Source organism: Austrofundulus limnaeus, unplaced genomic scaffold, assembly GCF_001266775.1.
Source record: "Austrofundulus limnaeus strain Quisiro unplaced genomic scaffold, Austrofundulus_limnaeus-1.0 Scaffold69, whole genome shotgun sequence".
NCBI classification, from domain to species: domain Eukaryota; kingdom Metazoa; phylum Chordata; class Actinopteri; order Cyprinodontiformes; family Rivulidae; genus Austrofundulus; species Austrofundulus limnaeus.
The window spans coordinates 1,796,866-1,814,540 of record NW_013952471.1 but is presented as its reverse complement, the minus strand read 5'-3'; the positions used below and the strand labels follow the sequence as shown (position 1 = coordinate 1,814,540).

Below are 17,675 nucleotides of genomic sequence, written 5' to 3'. Positions count from 1 at the left end.
ACGAGTGGTCCAGACCTGTCGTATATTTTACGTGCAGTCAGTCTGCTGTTATCCAGATGGATTTTCTTCACTAATAAATTTATATTTCGTAAGTTTGAAGATATTTTGAGTTGAAAATAAATCACACTCTATGATTATCTTGACAATAGGCTATTCTGCTTGAATAGGAGCTATAATTTTAAATGTAATAATTTAGACTAACAATATAAATTGTTTAAATTAAAATAAAGTGGCTAATGCTGTTGTATAACACTACGATATTTATATGAAGATCTCAAACTAAACACCACCTTCAATTACGCATTAGTTGAAGTTTAATTTGTTTCGGTATATGATTAGCTTGCCAGATGTTTTTTCTTTATCAAATTTTATTTTGTTGAGATTTATTCAGCACATCAGCTATGCTATGTTCTCCAAAGTCTCCATCTCCATCTTCTTCCTCTTATCCATAGACAGGTCGCGCAGGCAGCAGGTCCAGCAGAGAAACCCAGACATCCCTCTCCCCAGCTTGTCCTGGGGAACTCCGAGATGTTCCCAGGCCAGAGGGGATACATAAGCCCTRCCGCGAGTCCTGGATTTTCTCCACAGTGCCAGACATATATCGAAAACATTTTAAAATGCTTATTTCAGAACCGCAACTGACACCACTTGCGACTGCGCGGGGGTGGAGGGTACGGTGCGCAAGGGTGTGACTTCTGAATAAATGAAAATAATTTAACACAGTTGTTTATACTTTTAGCAGCTCATTTTATTCCACAGCTGACGCTGCTAAAAATGACACATTTTCTTTTCTGGATCTCTGACAGCAGGACTACAATCTCTGAACTCGTAAAGTTCTTCTTTTTAGTTTTCACTGTCATTTTCATGAATGGACACTTCCTGATGTCTGAAGCAGGAAACATAGCCTTATATGGTGTTTTAGGGGTAGTAATTACGCTAATCTCCTCTCCTCGTGCGCGAGCACCTGATACGCATTCATCAGTTTACGCTCCTCATTTGCACACTTTTCCTGAAGATAAAAAAAGTTTGTTGAATCTGACGTGACGTTCGTACGAGTAGTAGTTTATAAGCACCTCCTTAGTTTTTATTTTGGTGTTAAGAATCTTTGCAGGAATCTCATTCTACACCTTCTGTTTAACACCCAGCTTGTTAAGATTCTATCATTTAGGCTCCTGTGGATTTCTAGAACTCCCAAACATTGTCAGTCTAATCTCAACCAGGCTACTTACAAACACTGGGTGCCATGTAATGGAACTGTTGAAAAGCCCACTGGCTGCAAAGCTTTGTGGTTGTTGGGATCGGTGTTTTGTGTTGTGTTTTTTTGGGGTTTTATGATTCTTGTCTTGATTAACAATGTGCTCATTTAGAGACTTTATGTTCCTACCTCCTCTGTTATGTTCCCACAGGTGCATTGTATCTCCCACAGCTTACTGTCATTGTACCCTCCAACACAACCAATACTCATGATTGAAATTTTTTCTACATATTTTCATTACACATTTGAAAATCTGAAACCATCAAAGGCTTTCTGTAACTACTTTATTATAAGCAAGGCTGGATAAATGATCTTTAAGTCAAATATATCACTTTGTAAACCAGCACGTATGTATATGTGCTGTGAACGTTTCTGCCTTACACTCTCATGAATGCACAGCTCCAGGCGGCCATCTTGGACCACATAAATGCTGTCATCAATGTCTCCAGGTCGAAAGAGTCCCTCTCCCTGATGAAGCTGGATCAGCACCATGTGACGACACAGCTCCAGGAAGAGTGGCTTCTCAAAGTGACCAAGCACCCTGAAGGAAAACACAGCTAGCTTACCTCTAATCTGCAAACAACAAGTAAATCCTGCATCAGGTATTAAAGCTCAGTAGGGGTGGGCCATACTGGGAATTCTGGTAATGATCTAATACCAAGTAAATGGCTAGTATCGCTAATTCTGATACCTGTTCATTGAATAATTTTGTGATTTTGCCTTTAATGAGTCAGTTATTAGAAATTACAATACAAAGATTTTAAGCAAATAAAAATGTTTTGTATTAACTAACTAATCTCATGTTCAATCCACAGTCTGGAACTGGGGTCTTTCTGTGTGGGYTTTACATATGGTCTCTTTGTGTTTGTGTGGGTTTTCTCTGGGTACTCCAGTTTCTTCCCACAGTCTAAAAGCATGATGTTAGGCTGCCTTCAGACACATCTGTTATCTTAATGGTATTTGTCTAGTTAAATAAATGTAAATAAATAAAAATAAAAAATGAAATGAAGAAATGGTATACCTGTAATTTTAAATAGACATATTAAAATATTTTAATGCTTCTTAATAAGTAATTCAGCCCTAAAAATGTCACAAAACTGTAAAATCTCAACACACAACCTTCCAACATAATGATGTAACTTCAAAATGTGTTTGTTTAAAAAAAGTGTAGAAATTTACTTTACAAAATACATATTAAAAATAAGCTAATTGCTGTGATACACTTTGACTTGACTTGGATGAAGATCAGCATACAAACCTGACATTTTTCAGCATGTACAGCACCTCAGAAGGCAGGTGGGAATTCTGTACATCAAACTCGGTTAGGTCAGCCTCCAGCAGACATGGAGGAGGCTCCTTCGGCTGGAGGGTGGGTGGCTCTCTGCGGAGACGCAAAATCCTAACACAAGCAGAAAGAAAGATACATTATGGCTATAAAAGCTAATCTCTCAACATTTTGTCAGCTTGTACTATCCAGCAAACTTCACCCAAACCATAGAAAATGCAAGGTAAATACTGAGTGATAAAGAAGCTGAAACTCAGTTGTTAAAGCTAAAAGAAACAAATATTTTAAAGCTAAATAGAGCAAAAGACTAACTCAAATCAAAAGAAATAAAATGGGAGCTAAAAATAGCAAAACATTAGATATACGCTAAATGTGGCAAATGACTGGTAAAAACTAATATTAACAAAAGACCAACTAAAAGCTAAAAGTATCAAAAGACTAGCTAAAATTAGAAAACTGTTGTAAAAGCTGAAAGTAGTACAAGACAAAAAAAATAGAACAAGTATGCTGAAGCAAATTTCAACGACAATAATGTTTTTTGCAGTAACTGAAGAGATCTCAATGTCTTTTATTTTATTAATAACCAATGTAGGAGTTTTGCCCACATTAGTCACTAGCAATAGAAAACCTGTGACCATAAAAGGTCAGAGGTCGCCTTCTAGAAGAATGTTAAATCAATCAATGTGAGTCCAAATCTCAGGGATTTGTAAATGGTTAAATATTTGAAAAGCATAAAACTTAAAATAAACAAACATAATAGCACCCATCTCCAGAATGAGTTGAACATTTGTTACATGAATGGATAAAACAGCCAAAAATAGGCAGTACAGAAAAATAAAACACAGGAAAATAATAGTCAAAATGCTGATTTATAAATCCTTAGCTTTATCTACATTTATAGACATATTTTCATCTGGTCTTTGGACTTTTAAAATCTCTTGATAAGGTAATTTAAGGGTCCAACTAAAGTGGAACCCGAAGGAAGAATATTCTGTTAAAATAACTCTTCCTAAAGTAGGCAGACTTTTCACAGTTGTTTTTGTTTGTTTGTATGTTTGTTTTAAAGAAAGGGGTCTCACTTGCGAGCTATGGACAGCACTTTAGTCCTCTTCCTTCCTCTCTGCCGTAAGGCTGAGTTTGAGTTCGAAGCAGGAGTTGTGGAAAGCGTCTGAACCTGCAACAGCAAAATATGGAAACACTGTTTCTGAAAAACCAAGGAGCTGTGCAAACAATAGCACTAATAAAAGATTTTACAGGTGTCCAGTTTGCAGTGCCCTGTAAAATGAGAGTCGGAAGGAGAGATCGTATTTCTCCAGTTTTAGCTTCTCTCCACTGGCTCCCTGTCAAATCCAGAATAGAATTTAAAATATTAACATACGAAGCTCTTAACAACCAAGCTCCATCATATATCAAAGATCTTATTGTTCCATATTTTCCTAACAGAGCACTTTGCTCTCAGACTGCAGGTTTACTTGTGGTTTCTCGAGTTTCTAAAAGTAGAATGGGAGGCAGAGCTTTCAGTTATCAAGCTCCTCTCTTGTGGAACCAACTTCCAGTTTCTGTRCGTGAGGCTGACACTCTGTCTACTTTTAAGATTAGACTGAAGACTTTCCTTTTTGATAAACCCTATAGTTAGACTTAGGTTTCCTGAATTACTCTTCATTTCTGCTGCTATAGACTTAGACTGCTGGAGCACAAACTGAGCACATTTCCTCACTCTGCTGTTGTCRTTAGTCTCTCTTCTCTACATGTTTATTGTTATTATTTCTATCATGTTTTTTCTTTGTCTCTTCCAGAAAAAGGTGCACCTGGACCAGTCCCGGACCAGTTCTTCTGTGTTTACCGGTGTCTCTTTCCTGTCCCTCAACCAGCCGGTCGAGGCAGATGGCCGCCTGTCCTGAGCCTGGTTCTACTGGAGGTTTCTTCCTGATTAGCAGGGAGTTTTTCCTCTCCACCGTTTGCTTAGGATGGGAGACTGTGATGAAGTGATTCAACGCAGCCTGCTGGCTTCTTCTTTAGATTATTCTTTTTATGTACAGTGCCCTGAGACAACATATGTTGTTACTTGGCGGTATATAAATAAACTTGAACTTGAACTTAAAAGTATTCGCCCCTCTTTGTAGTCTTTCTCTTTAGCTTCCCTAAAACCTAAAATGTAATAAAATTGAATKATAAAAAAATGTATTCACCGCTTTTCTTTAAACACCAAACGTAACAATCAGAAGTCATATAATTAGTTCAACTGGACTATAGGTAACTAAGAGTCAGATGATCTCATGTGATGCACACCTGTTCTGATGGCCTCCAGATTCAAGACCAGTCAAAAAAACCTCTGAGCAGTAAATTATACCACCAAGCAAGAGGCATCACGAAGACCAAGAACTCTCCATACAAGTAAAAAAACTAAGACTAGATCAGGATTAGTTTCTAAAAAACATCCATCCAAGCTCCAATAAATTCATTAAAAGAAAATGGAAAAATGATGCCACCACAGCAAACTTGCCAAAAAGGAGCCATCCACCAAATCTTGTAGAACATATGAGGAAGGCATAAACATCTAAGAGACTAAAAATAACCCTGATGGAGCTGGACGGCTCTTCTGCAGAGATCTGTCCATTTCTGAATGGACTAAAGCATGGTGCAGGGTTGAAGCCAAACAACCCCAGATGTGCATTTGAGCCACAAAGAGAGAATATAACAGAGCCAAAACTGCAGACAGGTTAAAGGGTAAGCCGGCATTTATCTGTCACACATTTACTGTACTGAGATCCACATCAAAGCAGCTGAGATCTGCTCCACCCCTCTTTGGTTGTTTCATTTCTGAAAAATGCAGGAGGTGGCCAGCTCCATTTCACAGAATTGTTTTGTATAAGAGCCTATTGATTAAAGAAAAATGCTGGACACAAATTTCTTGCCCAAAAATGTGGTCGAAGTGGCTGTGGTCAGAAGAGACCAACCTCCAACCTTTAGAGCATCAAGGACAACACCATGTGTGAGTCAAACCTACCACCTCTCATCAGCCTGAGGGTGCTTTGTTCCATCAGCAGGAGCTGGGAAACTGATCAGAGTTACAGGAAATATCACTGGAGCAAAAATACACACGAAATTCTTCAGCAATTGAGAAATCCCATCAATTTGAAGCTGGAACAGAGGTTCAGCTTACAGCAGGACAATATAAGTAGCATATAGTGAACAGGAATAAAGCCAGCTGCAGGCTGATATTCTGTGTACAGTAAAAAAAAAACTTAAAACCTTCCCAAATACATAAATTAGACTGTTAAATTGAGAAAACATAAAATCAGTGGTGCCCTCTGGGGCAAACTGGGCCTTCTGTAAGGATGTCAGCAGAAAAAGGTGACTAATAAAAACAGGACTAACCTTTCTCATGATCTTCCGCCCATAGAACATCACCTTGTCTCTTTTTCTGAAACGGTAATGAGGAACACCAGCATCTTCCTCTGAAACAAGACCAACAACATGTTCCAAAATAATACAGAAAAACTGGTCTGTGCATTTATCACTTCTAGACTGGACTACTGTAATCCACTGTGATTAAATGAACAAACGAAAGTCAGACATTGCTTTTCAGCCATGCTTCAACAGAATTTTCTTAAAAATGAAACTCATGAAACAGGCCGAGACAGAAATGATGGTACCCTTATTTAATATTTTGTTGCACAACCTTTTGAGTCAATCACTGCAATCAAATGGTTCCTGTAACTCTTTATGAGACTTCTGCAGCTCTCAGCAGGTTTTGTTCCACTCCTCATAAGTAAACTGCTCCAGTTGTCTCAGGTTTGAAGGGAGACTTTTCCAGATGGCATAGTTCAGCTCCTTCCAAAGATGCTTAACAGGATTTAGGTCAGGATCATAGAAGGCCACTTCACAATAGTCCAATGTTTTCCTCTGAGCCATTCTTGGTGTTTTTAGCTGGTTTTTTTGGGTCATTAGCCTGTTGAAGACCCATGAGCTGTGACTGAGACCAAGCTTTCTGACACTGGGCAGCACATTTCTCAGATTCAAGACCTCCTGTTCCAGATGCAGCAAAGCAGCCCAGAACATAACAGACTCCTCCTCCTTCATTTTTCCCTATGTGAACATAGAGCTGATGTGCCTTGCCAAAATGTTCCATTTTTGTCTCATCTGTCCATAGGACATTCTTCCAGAAGCTTTGTGGCTTGTCAACATGTCATTTGGCAAATTCTAGTCTGGTTTTTTTTTTCAACGATGGTGCCCTCCTTGGTCGTCTCCCATTAAGTCCAGTCTACTTTGGTTCAAACAAAAACAGATTGTGCAATCTGACATTGGTATTCCTTGAGCTTGAAGTTCATCTTTAATACTTTAGTATTTATTTTGTTACCCTTCATATTAGTGTCTCTTTGATTTGTCATCAATTTTCCTTCTGCAGCCACGTCCAGGGAGCTTGGCTACAGTCCCATACAGGGGTGCGCACTGGTCCCCTAAAGAGCAAAAGCGCTAATTGCAGGCCTAAATTTCTTGTTTGCACTTCAAGGGTTTTAATTTTTTCTGAAAATGTGCAGATTTGRGCTTTCTAATTTTAAAATTGAGTAGCGCTACACCAAACTTTTCACTGAATTTTTATCATCATTAAAACATTAAAGCGCCCCTGAACCATCTAAACTCACAAACATGTAGTACCACTTATCTCATTAAATTTTCATCATCATTATCTTCAACAGTGGTGTGAGGTCAACTCAATGAAAACTTATGGAAAAAGCGCCCCCCTCAGACGTCTGTTTGTTCACAAAGCTATATACTCTGGCTGACTGTCTTTCTGGGATGGTTTTTATTTAAGAGAGAATTCCCAATTCAGTTCTTTGTGTGGCAGGAAGCAATTGGAGCTACATCACTTGGCGACACTTCCAGTCTCAGTCCTTCTCCGCCGGCATACTTGTTGCTGTTCTGATCCGCGGTTTGACTGAAGTGTGTCTCCAGGTTCCAACCACATAGAACCAAAATCAGAGCACGGTTTGTACCTCTTTTCCGATGGTTCTGGGCAGAAGCGAGTACAGCATGCTTATGATTCTGACGTCAGCAGAATGCTGCCCGTGGATAGCTCTGGATTGGTTGACAGAAGAAGTGCGCTACTTGTGCCAACTTCCTTCTTCCAATAAAACTGGCCTTGCTGCAAACTGGCCGCCCATGGTTACACAAGCAATAAATATTAAATAAATAAATAAATAATAATAAAAAAGACTGAACAGTAAAACAGAGCGCAATTGGATGTCTGGATTTGGGTATGTTTGTTCATGGGAAGGACTGAGGAGACGGTCCAGAGTAGCTCTTCCTTCATATTATTTTGTAATGCTAATTAGTGGACACACTTTGATTTAACAAGTTCCTATGGTCAAATTATTTTCAGGGGTAACATAATTTCTGTCCAGGCCTGTTTTATGAGMTTTTTTTTGTATTCTGTTGAAGCATGGCGGAAAAGCAATGTCTGACTTTCAGTTTTTCTTAGAATTTTTATTTAATATTACTTTTGTCAGATTTGAGTTATTTCTGTGACCACTGTAGGTTTATCATTCATTAAACGAGAAAATTAATTCAAAGTAAAGATTTYAAGCAATCTGCTAGTTTGTCTTTCAACAGACAGCTTTTTACAAATTAAGTCACAACGACTGAATTGAACACTTATTCAAATGCCTTCCATTTGATACTGGATCCTAAACATGCTGACACGTGAAGCAAACCTTTTTATGATACCAAAACAGTCTTGTACTGTGAGAAAGGCAATGTAAAGATGATATGTTCTGCGTAAATGACACTAACTTGATCGTTTGTATCGCCTGTAAAGAAATAACACCACAAATCCAAGGAATGAAATGGTTATCACAGCTCCCACCAGCACAGAAATCCACTGGAAGAAAAGCACACAAAACTTTTTTCTTTAGTCAACAAAATCTATACAACCCATTTTCAATCCATAACAATCAAAAATCTCCAAAACAAAAGACAAAGTTGTTCAAAATGAGGGTCTTTCATTTGTCTCTGAAATGTTCCTCCAGATGGTTTGATCATGTGTCTGCTTCAGAAAATGCTAACTGTGCATTTTCTTTTACTTTACTGTTCATTTAATGTAATCACCTCCATAGCCAAACCTTTTAAATGAGACTGAGCGCTCACCAAACTGGCCTCTGTCCTCTCCTCCACAAACTGCTCCATCTTGGCTTTAATCTCCCAGCTGAACGGAACCAGGCTCTGAAAGGTCATCACAAAAACCAAAGCAGAAAAATCAAATCAACTAGACAATTTGAGAGAGTGAGGAGATACTTCTTCTGACATTTTAATAACATTGTGTTAAAAGTAAATAAAAACATAACATGATGATTTGCAAATTCCATAAATCCAGATTTTATTTACAATGGAACATATTAAATATAACACATGTTTAAACAAGGTCATTTTGAATTTGAATGGGGGACACGCCCATATTTCCCTGTGTTAACAACACTATAAAAGGTTCTGGGTTTTTGAAGGTTGTTCTGCCTTTTGTAAGTTACACTGCCCTAGAGCTCCCTCTGGTGGTTGCTTGTAGTATTGTTTTGATTACTCAGAAAAAAAAATATCCAAGATGGCGGAAGGTTATACCAGAATGTTCTATTTCTTGTAAGCTCCGCCCTCTAAGGCTATCGCAGATGGGTACCCCTGCACGCGCTCGCGCATTCTGAAGAGCAATAGTCCACGCCCACTTGCTGTGTGCCTCACCTCGGTCCGTATAAAAGGGGAGGACGAACCTGAGTTCAGCTCCCCTTTTTTCTTCAGCTATCGAGACCTGTAGCTACGACATTCGAACTTCAAGATGCCCAGTCAAACGAAGATTTGCCCCGCCTGTAACGGCGGATACATGCTCTCCACCGACCTGCACGTAACGTGCGAGGCATGCCTCGGCGCCGAACACAGTGGCGGTTCGGTTCACCCCTCCCAGGTGGCAGGGCCGGACACGGATCCCCCAGGAGAGGAGGAACCCAGGAACCTGGGTCTCCCTCGCTCCTCATCCATGCCACTACCAGCCATCGGGGCCCTTGTGAGCGCCCTCCCGGACATCATCCGACGAGCAGCAGATGCCAGAGGACTGTCGGTCCCTGAGGTCCTGGATGATGCTTCTGCAGAGGCAGATGTGGCTGCGCCTCGCCCCCTCCGTCTCCGCGGACATGCAAAAACAGATGCTGGAGGGACCCGTCATCGAGGACGGGCTCTTCGGRACTCAGTATCAGCAGCTGCTGGAGCACCTGAACACATCGCAGAAGGTTCAGGAGCAGTTCCGGTGGCAGTCCCGCTCCGGACCAGCTCGCCGGCAGACTTCGTCTGGTCCCGGCAGGGACCGCCGGGCTCACAGGCAGCAGACTCGGCGCGCGCCACCATCGACGGCGCCTCGTCCGACACCAGCAGCAGCGTCGGAGCTGCACTCCCGGCCTCCGCCCCAGCACCAGCAGCAGCAGGGTGCTCCCCGGCGCGGGACTGGGCAGCTGGCCTGCACCTGGTCCAATCCTCCGCCTCCGCTCAAGAGGCAGAAGAAATGACTGGCGGGGGGAAATGTGTAGTTTTGATGTTATGGTGCTTGTGTGAATAAAAACAAATATCGTCCCCTAAAGGGCACATTCCTCTCACAAGCGTCTAACACAGTCAGGTCTCAGGACTCTGTCTGTCCCACACACGTTTCCCCCACTCTGGGTAAGGCTAAATCCGCTAGTTTTGAAGCTAGCCGACCCATGGTCCTTGCTAATCACAGTCGCACAAAAACACCTTCTCCCACCTTCTCACGTTCGGTGGTCCATTCTGCCCCCTTGTAGCCAGCAAACGCACACACACACTTTTCTTCACCCCGCCGTCGAACGGCGGACGTAAGAGAAGACAGGCAGCATGAGCCACYTCACAAGCAGGGGCGTATCACCCCCGCCTCGTTTCAGTTTGAATCCACCAATCACAGCYGCGCGATGAGCGCTGTGCTTYGCTCTGCTGAAACTCCCCGTGACTCATGCTCGCGTATGGCCCCGGAGGCAACCCCTCCCGGGCCGCATTCAAAACGACGGCGCGCAGGGCTCCCCGGAGCTCCTGCACAGCCCTTTCGAGCAAAGCCTCTCATGTGTCACACGAGAGAGAGCGTGACGGCGGCGAAGGCTCTGAGCGGATAGGTTGCTACGGCGACCGTCCCACAATCGGCGCATGCGCGAGCTCCCTCAGAGCGCAGCTCCGTCTGGGAGCACACTTGTCCTATGGACAAGTGGATGAAAAGCTTGATAAAAACGGGCTACAGGCTGCAGTTTGCAACCAAGCCTCCCCGTTTCAGCAGGATTCTGGAGACCCACTTGTCGTCTCTTCAGCAGGCTCTCGCTCTTCAAGCAGAGCTTCAGGAACTCTTAAACAAGGAAGTCATTTCCAGAGTCCCAAGTGGGGAGGAATACGAGGGTTTTTATTCCCGGTATTTCCTTGTCCCCKAAAAAAAAAAAAAAAAAAAAAAAAAAAACCGGTGCAATGAGACTGATCCTGGATCTCTTGTTTTTCAACAAATTCATACTTGCTGACAACCAAACAGATGCTCACATGTGTTCAGGAAGGCGATTGGTTCACGTCAATCGACCTGCTTATCGTCAATCGACCTGCTTATTTTCATGTCCCGGTTATCCCGGCGCACAGAAAAGATCTGCGTTTTTCTTTTCAGCAGATTCGGTACCAGTACAACCGTCTTCCTTTTGGTTACGCACTGGCACCACGCACCTTCACCAAGTGCGTAGAGACAGCACTGCAGCCTCTGCGCTCAGCGGGAATGAGAATCTTGTTTTATCTGGACGACTTGCTCCTGCTGGCCCCATCCAGACAGGAAGCAGCGTCACAGATGGAAAAACTGTCAGCACACCTAAGGATGCTGGGTTTTTCCATAAACTGGAAACAGAGTTCTCTCATTCCGGCCCAATCCATCACGTATCTGGGTGTGGATCTGAACTCAGTCACCATGACAGCTCATCTGTCACTACCCAGAAAAAAGACTCTGCTGTCGTTGTTAGCGCATGTCAGACCCCGCAGGTCAGTGACAGCTCTAACCATCATGCGTCTTTTGGGCATGATGTCAGCAGCCCACGCGGTTGTGCCGCTCGGGCTGCTACACACGAGACGCCTACAGCGGTGGTTCTTCTGGCTAAAGATCGATCCAATACGCCACAAGCGCAGGATAGTATCGATCCCCTCCTCAGTGGAGGCGGATCTGAGCCACTGGAGGAAGCCGCACACGCTGCCGGCAGGAGTCCCTCTAAGCAGAGCGACACATCACGTGCCGGTCTTCACAGACAGTTCACTGTCAGGGTGGGGGGGACATGCTTGTCCCAGACTGTGGGAGACCGCTGGTCTGCCCATCCTGTCCCCCACAAAAATGTTCTGGAACTTCTGACTGTGTGGAAAGTGCTTGTGCATTTCATTCATCTGGTCCGGGACCAGCATGTTCTGGTCCACACGGAAAACAAAGTGGCAGCGGCTTACATAAATCGCCAGGGAGGGTTACGCTCCCGGCAGCTGCTGGACACAGCCAGAGAGCTGCTCCTTTGGGCACACACCCACTTACGCTCAATCCGAGCGATCTACATTCCAGGTGTGCTGAACAGGGGGGCAGACATCATGTCCAGAGGGGGTCCCCAGGATGGGGACTGGGCCATGCACATGACCATAATTACGCAAATCTGGGACAGATTCGGCAAGGCGGAAGTGGACCTGTTAGCCAGCAGAAAAAACACACAGTGCGACCTCTGGTTCTCCCTGAGCTCACGGGACGACCCTCCTCTGGGAGTGGACGCCTTTGCGCACCGTCAATGGCCGGACAAGCTGCTTCATGCCTTCCCTCCTGTCCCTCTGATCCCGCGACTACTGGACCGGATCAGAGCAGACCGGCGGCGGGTTATTCTGATCTCTCCAGAGCGRACAGGAGCACACTGGTTCCCGGTCCTCCAGTCATTACTGTCAGGCCTCCCGCTCCAGCTCCCCTGGCAGGAGGACGCTCTCCTGCTGGCGGGAGGAGCGATCAGGAGCTTCCCGAAACTGGGCCAGTCCCTTTGGCCCTGGCCGCTTAACGGGAAATGCTTAATAAACCTGGGTTTATCTGCTGATGTGGTGCGCACCATCCAGGATGCGCGCGCGGCATCCACAGTCTCATCCTACACAGCCAAGTGGTCATCCTTTCAGCACTGGTGTGTAGAAAAAACTGCAGATCCAGTCCACTGCTCCTTGTCCTGCATTCTGTCTTTCCTACAGATGTTAATGGACAGAGGTTTAGCCTTCAGCACCGTTAAGACGTATACTGCGGCAATTTCCTCCTGTCACGAGGGTTTTGGTGACAGGACGGCTTTTAATCATCCATTGGTAAAACGGTTCTCAAAAAGAGTGCGCAGGCACAGACCTGTCACGCACACACTTGTACCACAGTGGGATTTAACACTGGTGCTAGGTGCTTTAGCTAAAGCTCCTTTTGAGCCTTTGGATCAGGTCTCACTAAAGCTTTTATCTCGAAAACAGCGCTGCTGTTAGCGTTAACATCAGRGAAGAGAGTCAGCAAGCTGTCTGCTCTGTCAGTGTCTCCCTCCTGTCTCAGGATACGGGAGGATGGCAGCTCTGCGACTTTGCGTCCCAACCCGGCTTTTATGCCTATGAGCATCACAAGCTCTTACAGCTCCAGAGTTATTACTCTGAGCGGCTTCTGTCCTCCTCTTCATAATTCAGAGGAGGAAGCAGCTTCTCACCTGCTATGTCCCGTGCGCACACTTTCGTGTTATGTTTCACYCACGGCACAGATCAGGCGCTCTCAGTGTTTATTTGTTCACTACAGAGAGTAGTCTGCAGGACAACCTTTGTCTTCTCAGAGGCTGTCACATTGGATTTGTGAAGTGATTTCGCTGGCTTACATCTCATCAGGTCTGCAGCCCCCAGCTGTACTGTCAGCTCATTCCACAAGGGGGATCTCTTCCTCCACTGCTCTGTACAGTGGAGTATCAGTCCAGGATATTTGCTCTGCAGCCTCCTGGTCATCCCCTTGCCCCTTCATCCGTTTTTATCTACGGGATGTTTCGGGCCCCTCTCTGACTCACTCTCTTCTCAGGACCGTGTRAGAGTAATATACAGTAGTTTGTCTTAAATTATTGGACAAATAATGACCTTTGTGCTTGAAGTGATACTGCACACACAGTGTGCTGTCTCTTCTTCACATCATCTGGATCATATGATGGACACAGGGGCTCATGCAAATCTGTTCACTATGTGAATCAGCTTTTGCTGCTGCCTTTTTTGCTTACGCAACATCACAAGGGGTGTTTTTTGGGCGGAAGCTTCACGAGTATGTCAAGCCGGTGAGGCGTASACTACATCAGGCTCCGCCTCTAATACCCATCTGCGATAGCCTTAGAGGGCGSAGCTTACACGAAATAGAACGTTGGTTACGTATTGTAACCCCAGATTCTATGAGTGCAAGCGCAGCCCTCTAAGGATCGGGGCCTCACCGGCTTCCATAGCTGAAGAAAAAGTAAGCTATTGGGAGCTGAACTCAGGTCCGTCCTCCCCTTTTATACGGACCGAGGTGGGGCCCACAGTACGTTGGCGTAGACTATTGGCTCTTCAGAATGCGCAGGCGCGCGCGGGGGTACCCATCTGCGATAGCCTTAGAGGGCTGCGCTTACACTCATAGAATCTGGGGTTACAATACGTAACCAACATTCATGTGCTAGGTTGATACTGACTTTAAAATGTTGTTGCCTTGGAGAAGATTTGTCCATAATTATGGATTATGACAAAAATGATAATTCTCTCTTTATTTTGTGTAAAAAGGGTATTGAAAATTGTGCAGTTATGTGAATTTTGAACATGCTATTGTGTTAGCTTGTAGTGAGCATGAAACAAGCTAGTTTGATATGTTAGTTAGCTAAAAACATGTTTTGTATTTTTCAGTTTTATGATGGTCAATGAGAAGACAATGGTCAGAGGCCATTCTTCACTAAATCAGCACAAAAATAAGAAGAATAAGTCTATTTATTGGAGCATCATTATCTCGCAGTCTAGCTGGTGAAAATGGGAAAACTCAGGGCGAGGGCAGCATAAAGGTAAATGTTGTCTCGCTCTTGTCTGATGTAGGATTCTAGCTGTTCAAAAGTCCTGAGGCATCTTTGTTGAATTTTGTGTTTCGTGATGCAATAAATGTTTTCAGTTGGTGATTGGTCTGGCAGACAGGCCAGTTAAGAACTCTTTTAATTTGAAGCCTTGCTGTTGAAGGGAAAATTTATTCTGTTTAACAGATTCTTAAATGCATGAATGTTCTTGTTTTTTATTGTGCCCCGTCGCTGAGACAGTGGACTTAGAAATGATCTCTGTCCGCCAGTTAGTCTGTCCGTCCGTTTGTCCGTTCCAATTTCAGAAGGCTGTAACTTCCACATAAAAAGGCTAAATTACACCAAACTTATGAGTCATCCATGTTGCATGCCCGACCATACCATGTGGTTATATGACATTATCAAAGCCCCGCCCCCTGACAACAGGAAGTGACCTTTTTTGGTTTGGTAAGCTCCATCTCTGACACTTTGACCTAATCAGCAACAAATTGGGTCAGAAAACAGAAAATAAGTTGATCTCACTTGCATTCAAGTACAAAGAGCTTTTGGTGAAAGGCGTTATGATGGTGTGACGAAGTCAGACATCATGCCGTTAACGTATGTTTGGCACTAAATTCCATATATGTCAGCCAATCAGCATGCAATTGGAATGCAGTCCAATTTTGGGGGGTGGGGGCATGGCCTAATTACACATCACGCCGTTTACATATGGTTGGCTCTAAATCACATGAAAAGATTTGCACCAAATTGTGTGTGCATCATAAGGGAGACCTGTTCAACACATTTGCGTAGTTGTTTTTTCAAGATCACTTTAGCCCCCTGTCTGTCCGTCTATTCACCTCATGAGATAATTTAAATAATGAAGGCCTGTGATGATTCCAACAAAACTGCTAACAGTTGGTCAATACTGAATGGTGACGGGAGACATCAGTGACGGTTGGTGTTGAGTTCTATCTTGTTGAGATATCTAAACTGTTTATATTTTAAACAGGTATCGTTATGTACTGTGATTAAAGCTGTGAATAACTGTTGTGCACTCGTGTCATGGGTCACTCTGAACAGATTAGTTAACACACCTTTCATGAAACAACAGAAAGACACAGTTTTTTCTCATTAGATTGTAGACCGTTCTTTATGGGTTGAGTCCCTGAAGTCACTATCAATATGATGTGTTTGCCCCAGAGTTGTGGCTCAGCCCAGAAGATGATGGATAAATACTGTATGTGCTGTAGTTTTCGATTCTTTATCAAATACTCTGAGACTAATACAGGTCAGTATTTGATCCAGCTGAAAGGTGTTGTTTGGCTTTCTTTATCTGCAAATCAATGTTTGTCTGAATTTGTCTCCTGGTTCGTTCTCACCTGTCAGTAAAAGCACGTTTCTTTACACGTAATGGATGCAGTCTGTGATTTAACATTGTCTTGCTGAAAGGTGCAAGGTCTTCCTGAAATAAATATATGTTCGGATCGGAGCCCATTTGTTTTAAAACCTTTTTATAATCTTCTGCACTGATGGTGCCTTTCCATATGTGTTAGGCAGTAATGCACCTCCATACCATCGGCGAGGTAGGATTTTAAAGTGTGCATTTTCTTTGGTACAGAGGACAGGGTGTCTGTGATTTCCAATAAAAACCCTGCATTTATATGTAGATATCACAGTGAACTGTTTACAGACAGTGAATTATGAAGGTGGTCCTGAGCCTATGCAGTGACATTCATAACAGAATCCAACCTGTTTTAAATGCATTGCTGCCTGAAGATCACAACCATCCTGTATCGACTTTCAGCCATGTTATCTTTTTTATATTATAAACTGTAGATGATAGGATGTTCAAAGTTTTCCCAATTTTTGGTGTGAAACATTATTTGGAAATTATTTGCTGTTGAAAGAACATTTAGCCATTTATGGATGAAACATTTAATGATTGATAAATTTGTATATTTCATTTAAAAAAATAGGTTCTTCAGAAAAATTCAAGAATGTCAATTTAGACATAAAACATGACATTTGAGGAAAAAGTCCCTCATATAAAAAGTTGATAAGCTAACATCCAGAATTGCACAGCCTTACACTATAATTTTCTTCATCTGAACTTTGCAACTGAACAGAGCTTTTATTCTCAATCACAAAAGATGCAGTAAAGATGAACACACCGGGTATAAACATCTTTCCTCTTCATCCTTGTCTTCCATGCCTGCCTGTTCAAAATAGATCATACAAGAATCAAACAAACAACCAGGAGAAAATCAAATCAAAATAAACACTGAAAAGTTAAATATTTCTTTATAAACAAATTCAACACGGTTCACATATTGCATAATAAGTTTATATTTCTTCCTACTCCTTTTTGAATGATAAAAGGCTACATGTCTTCAATTACTCATTTACTGATTTGGGCAAAAATATGTTTTGTTATATTATTATTATCATCTTTAATTTCTACTTTTGAGCCTGTATTCCATTTTTCCCCATAAATACTTTGTACTATAAGGCTGTTTTAACCTGTTTTAAATAAATAAATAAATAAATAAATAAATAAATAAATAAATAAACAAATAAATAAATAAATAAAAGTTCTGATTTTGTTGTCAATTACTGAGCCATTTTTTGTGTTAAAACAAGTAAATTCACTGTTTGCACAAGGGTGGGATTTTTTTCAAGGTCTTTTTATTATTTTTTTTAACACTACAGAAAAGAACAAACTAACGAAAACACAAAACATACACACCCAAAATCCCTCCTATCCCTCCCCACCTATACCGGATCTACTGCAACAACATAAAACCATCTTGTATTCATAAATCAGTGATACAATGAACAGGTTTGTGTACAATGAAACAATATTTGACTTTTACACAAAATTATCTGCTGAAATTTTTTCCACGTACGATATAAATGGCTGCCAGATATCAAAGAATTTGTTTACAGATCCCCTAACAGTATAGCTAATCTTCTCTAAATGAATGTAAGACATAACTTCTCTTAACCAATGACCATATACTGGAGGATGTGGATCCTTCCAACGAAGAAGAAT

At 42.5% G+C, this 17,675-nt stretch overlaps 1 protein-coding gene across 1 annotated transcript in view; it reads right to left on the bottom strand.

Moving 5' to 3' along the window:
• Positions 1–17,675, bottom strand: part of pnpla7b (patatin-like phospholipase domain containing 7b) — a gene marked incomplete in the record, with an annotated part of 120,415 nt that overhangs the window by 98,757 nt on the left and 3,983 nt on the right. Inside the window, 7 exon segments of the mRNA XM_014010478.1 lie at positions 1,637–1,796; positions 2,514–2,654; positions 3,620–3,714; positions 5,919–5,998; positions 8,334–8,421; positions 8,688–8,762; positions 16,795–16,839. Of these exon segments, the coding sequence (XP_013865932.1) occupies positions 1,637–1,796; positions 2,514–2,654; positions 3,620–3,714; positions 5,919–5,998; positions 8,334–8,421; positions 8,688–8,762; positions 16,795–16,833 (678 nt within the window).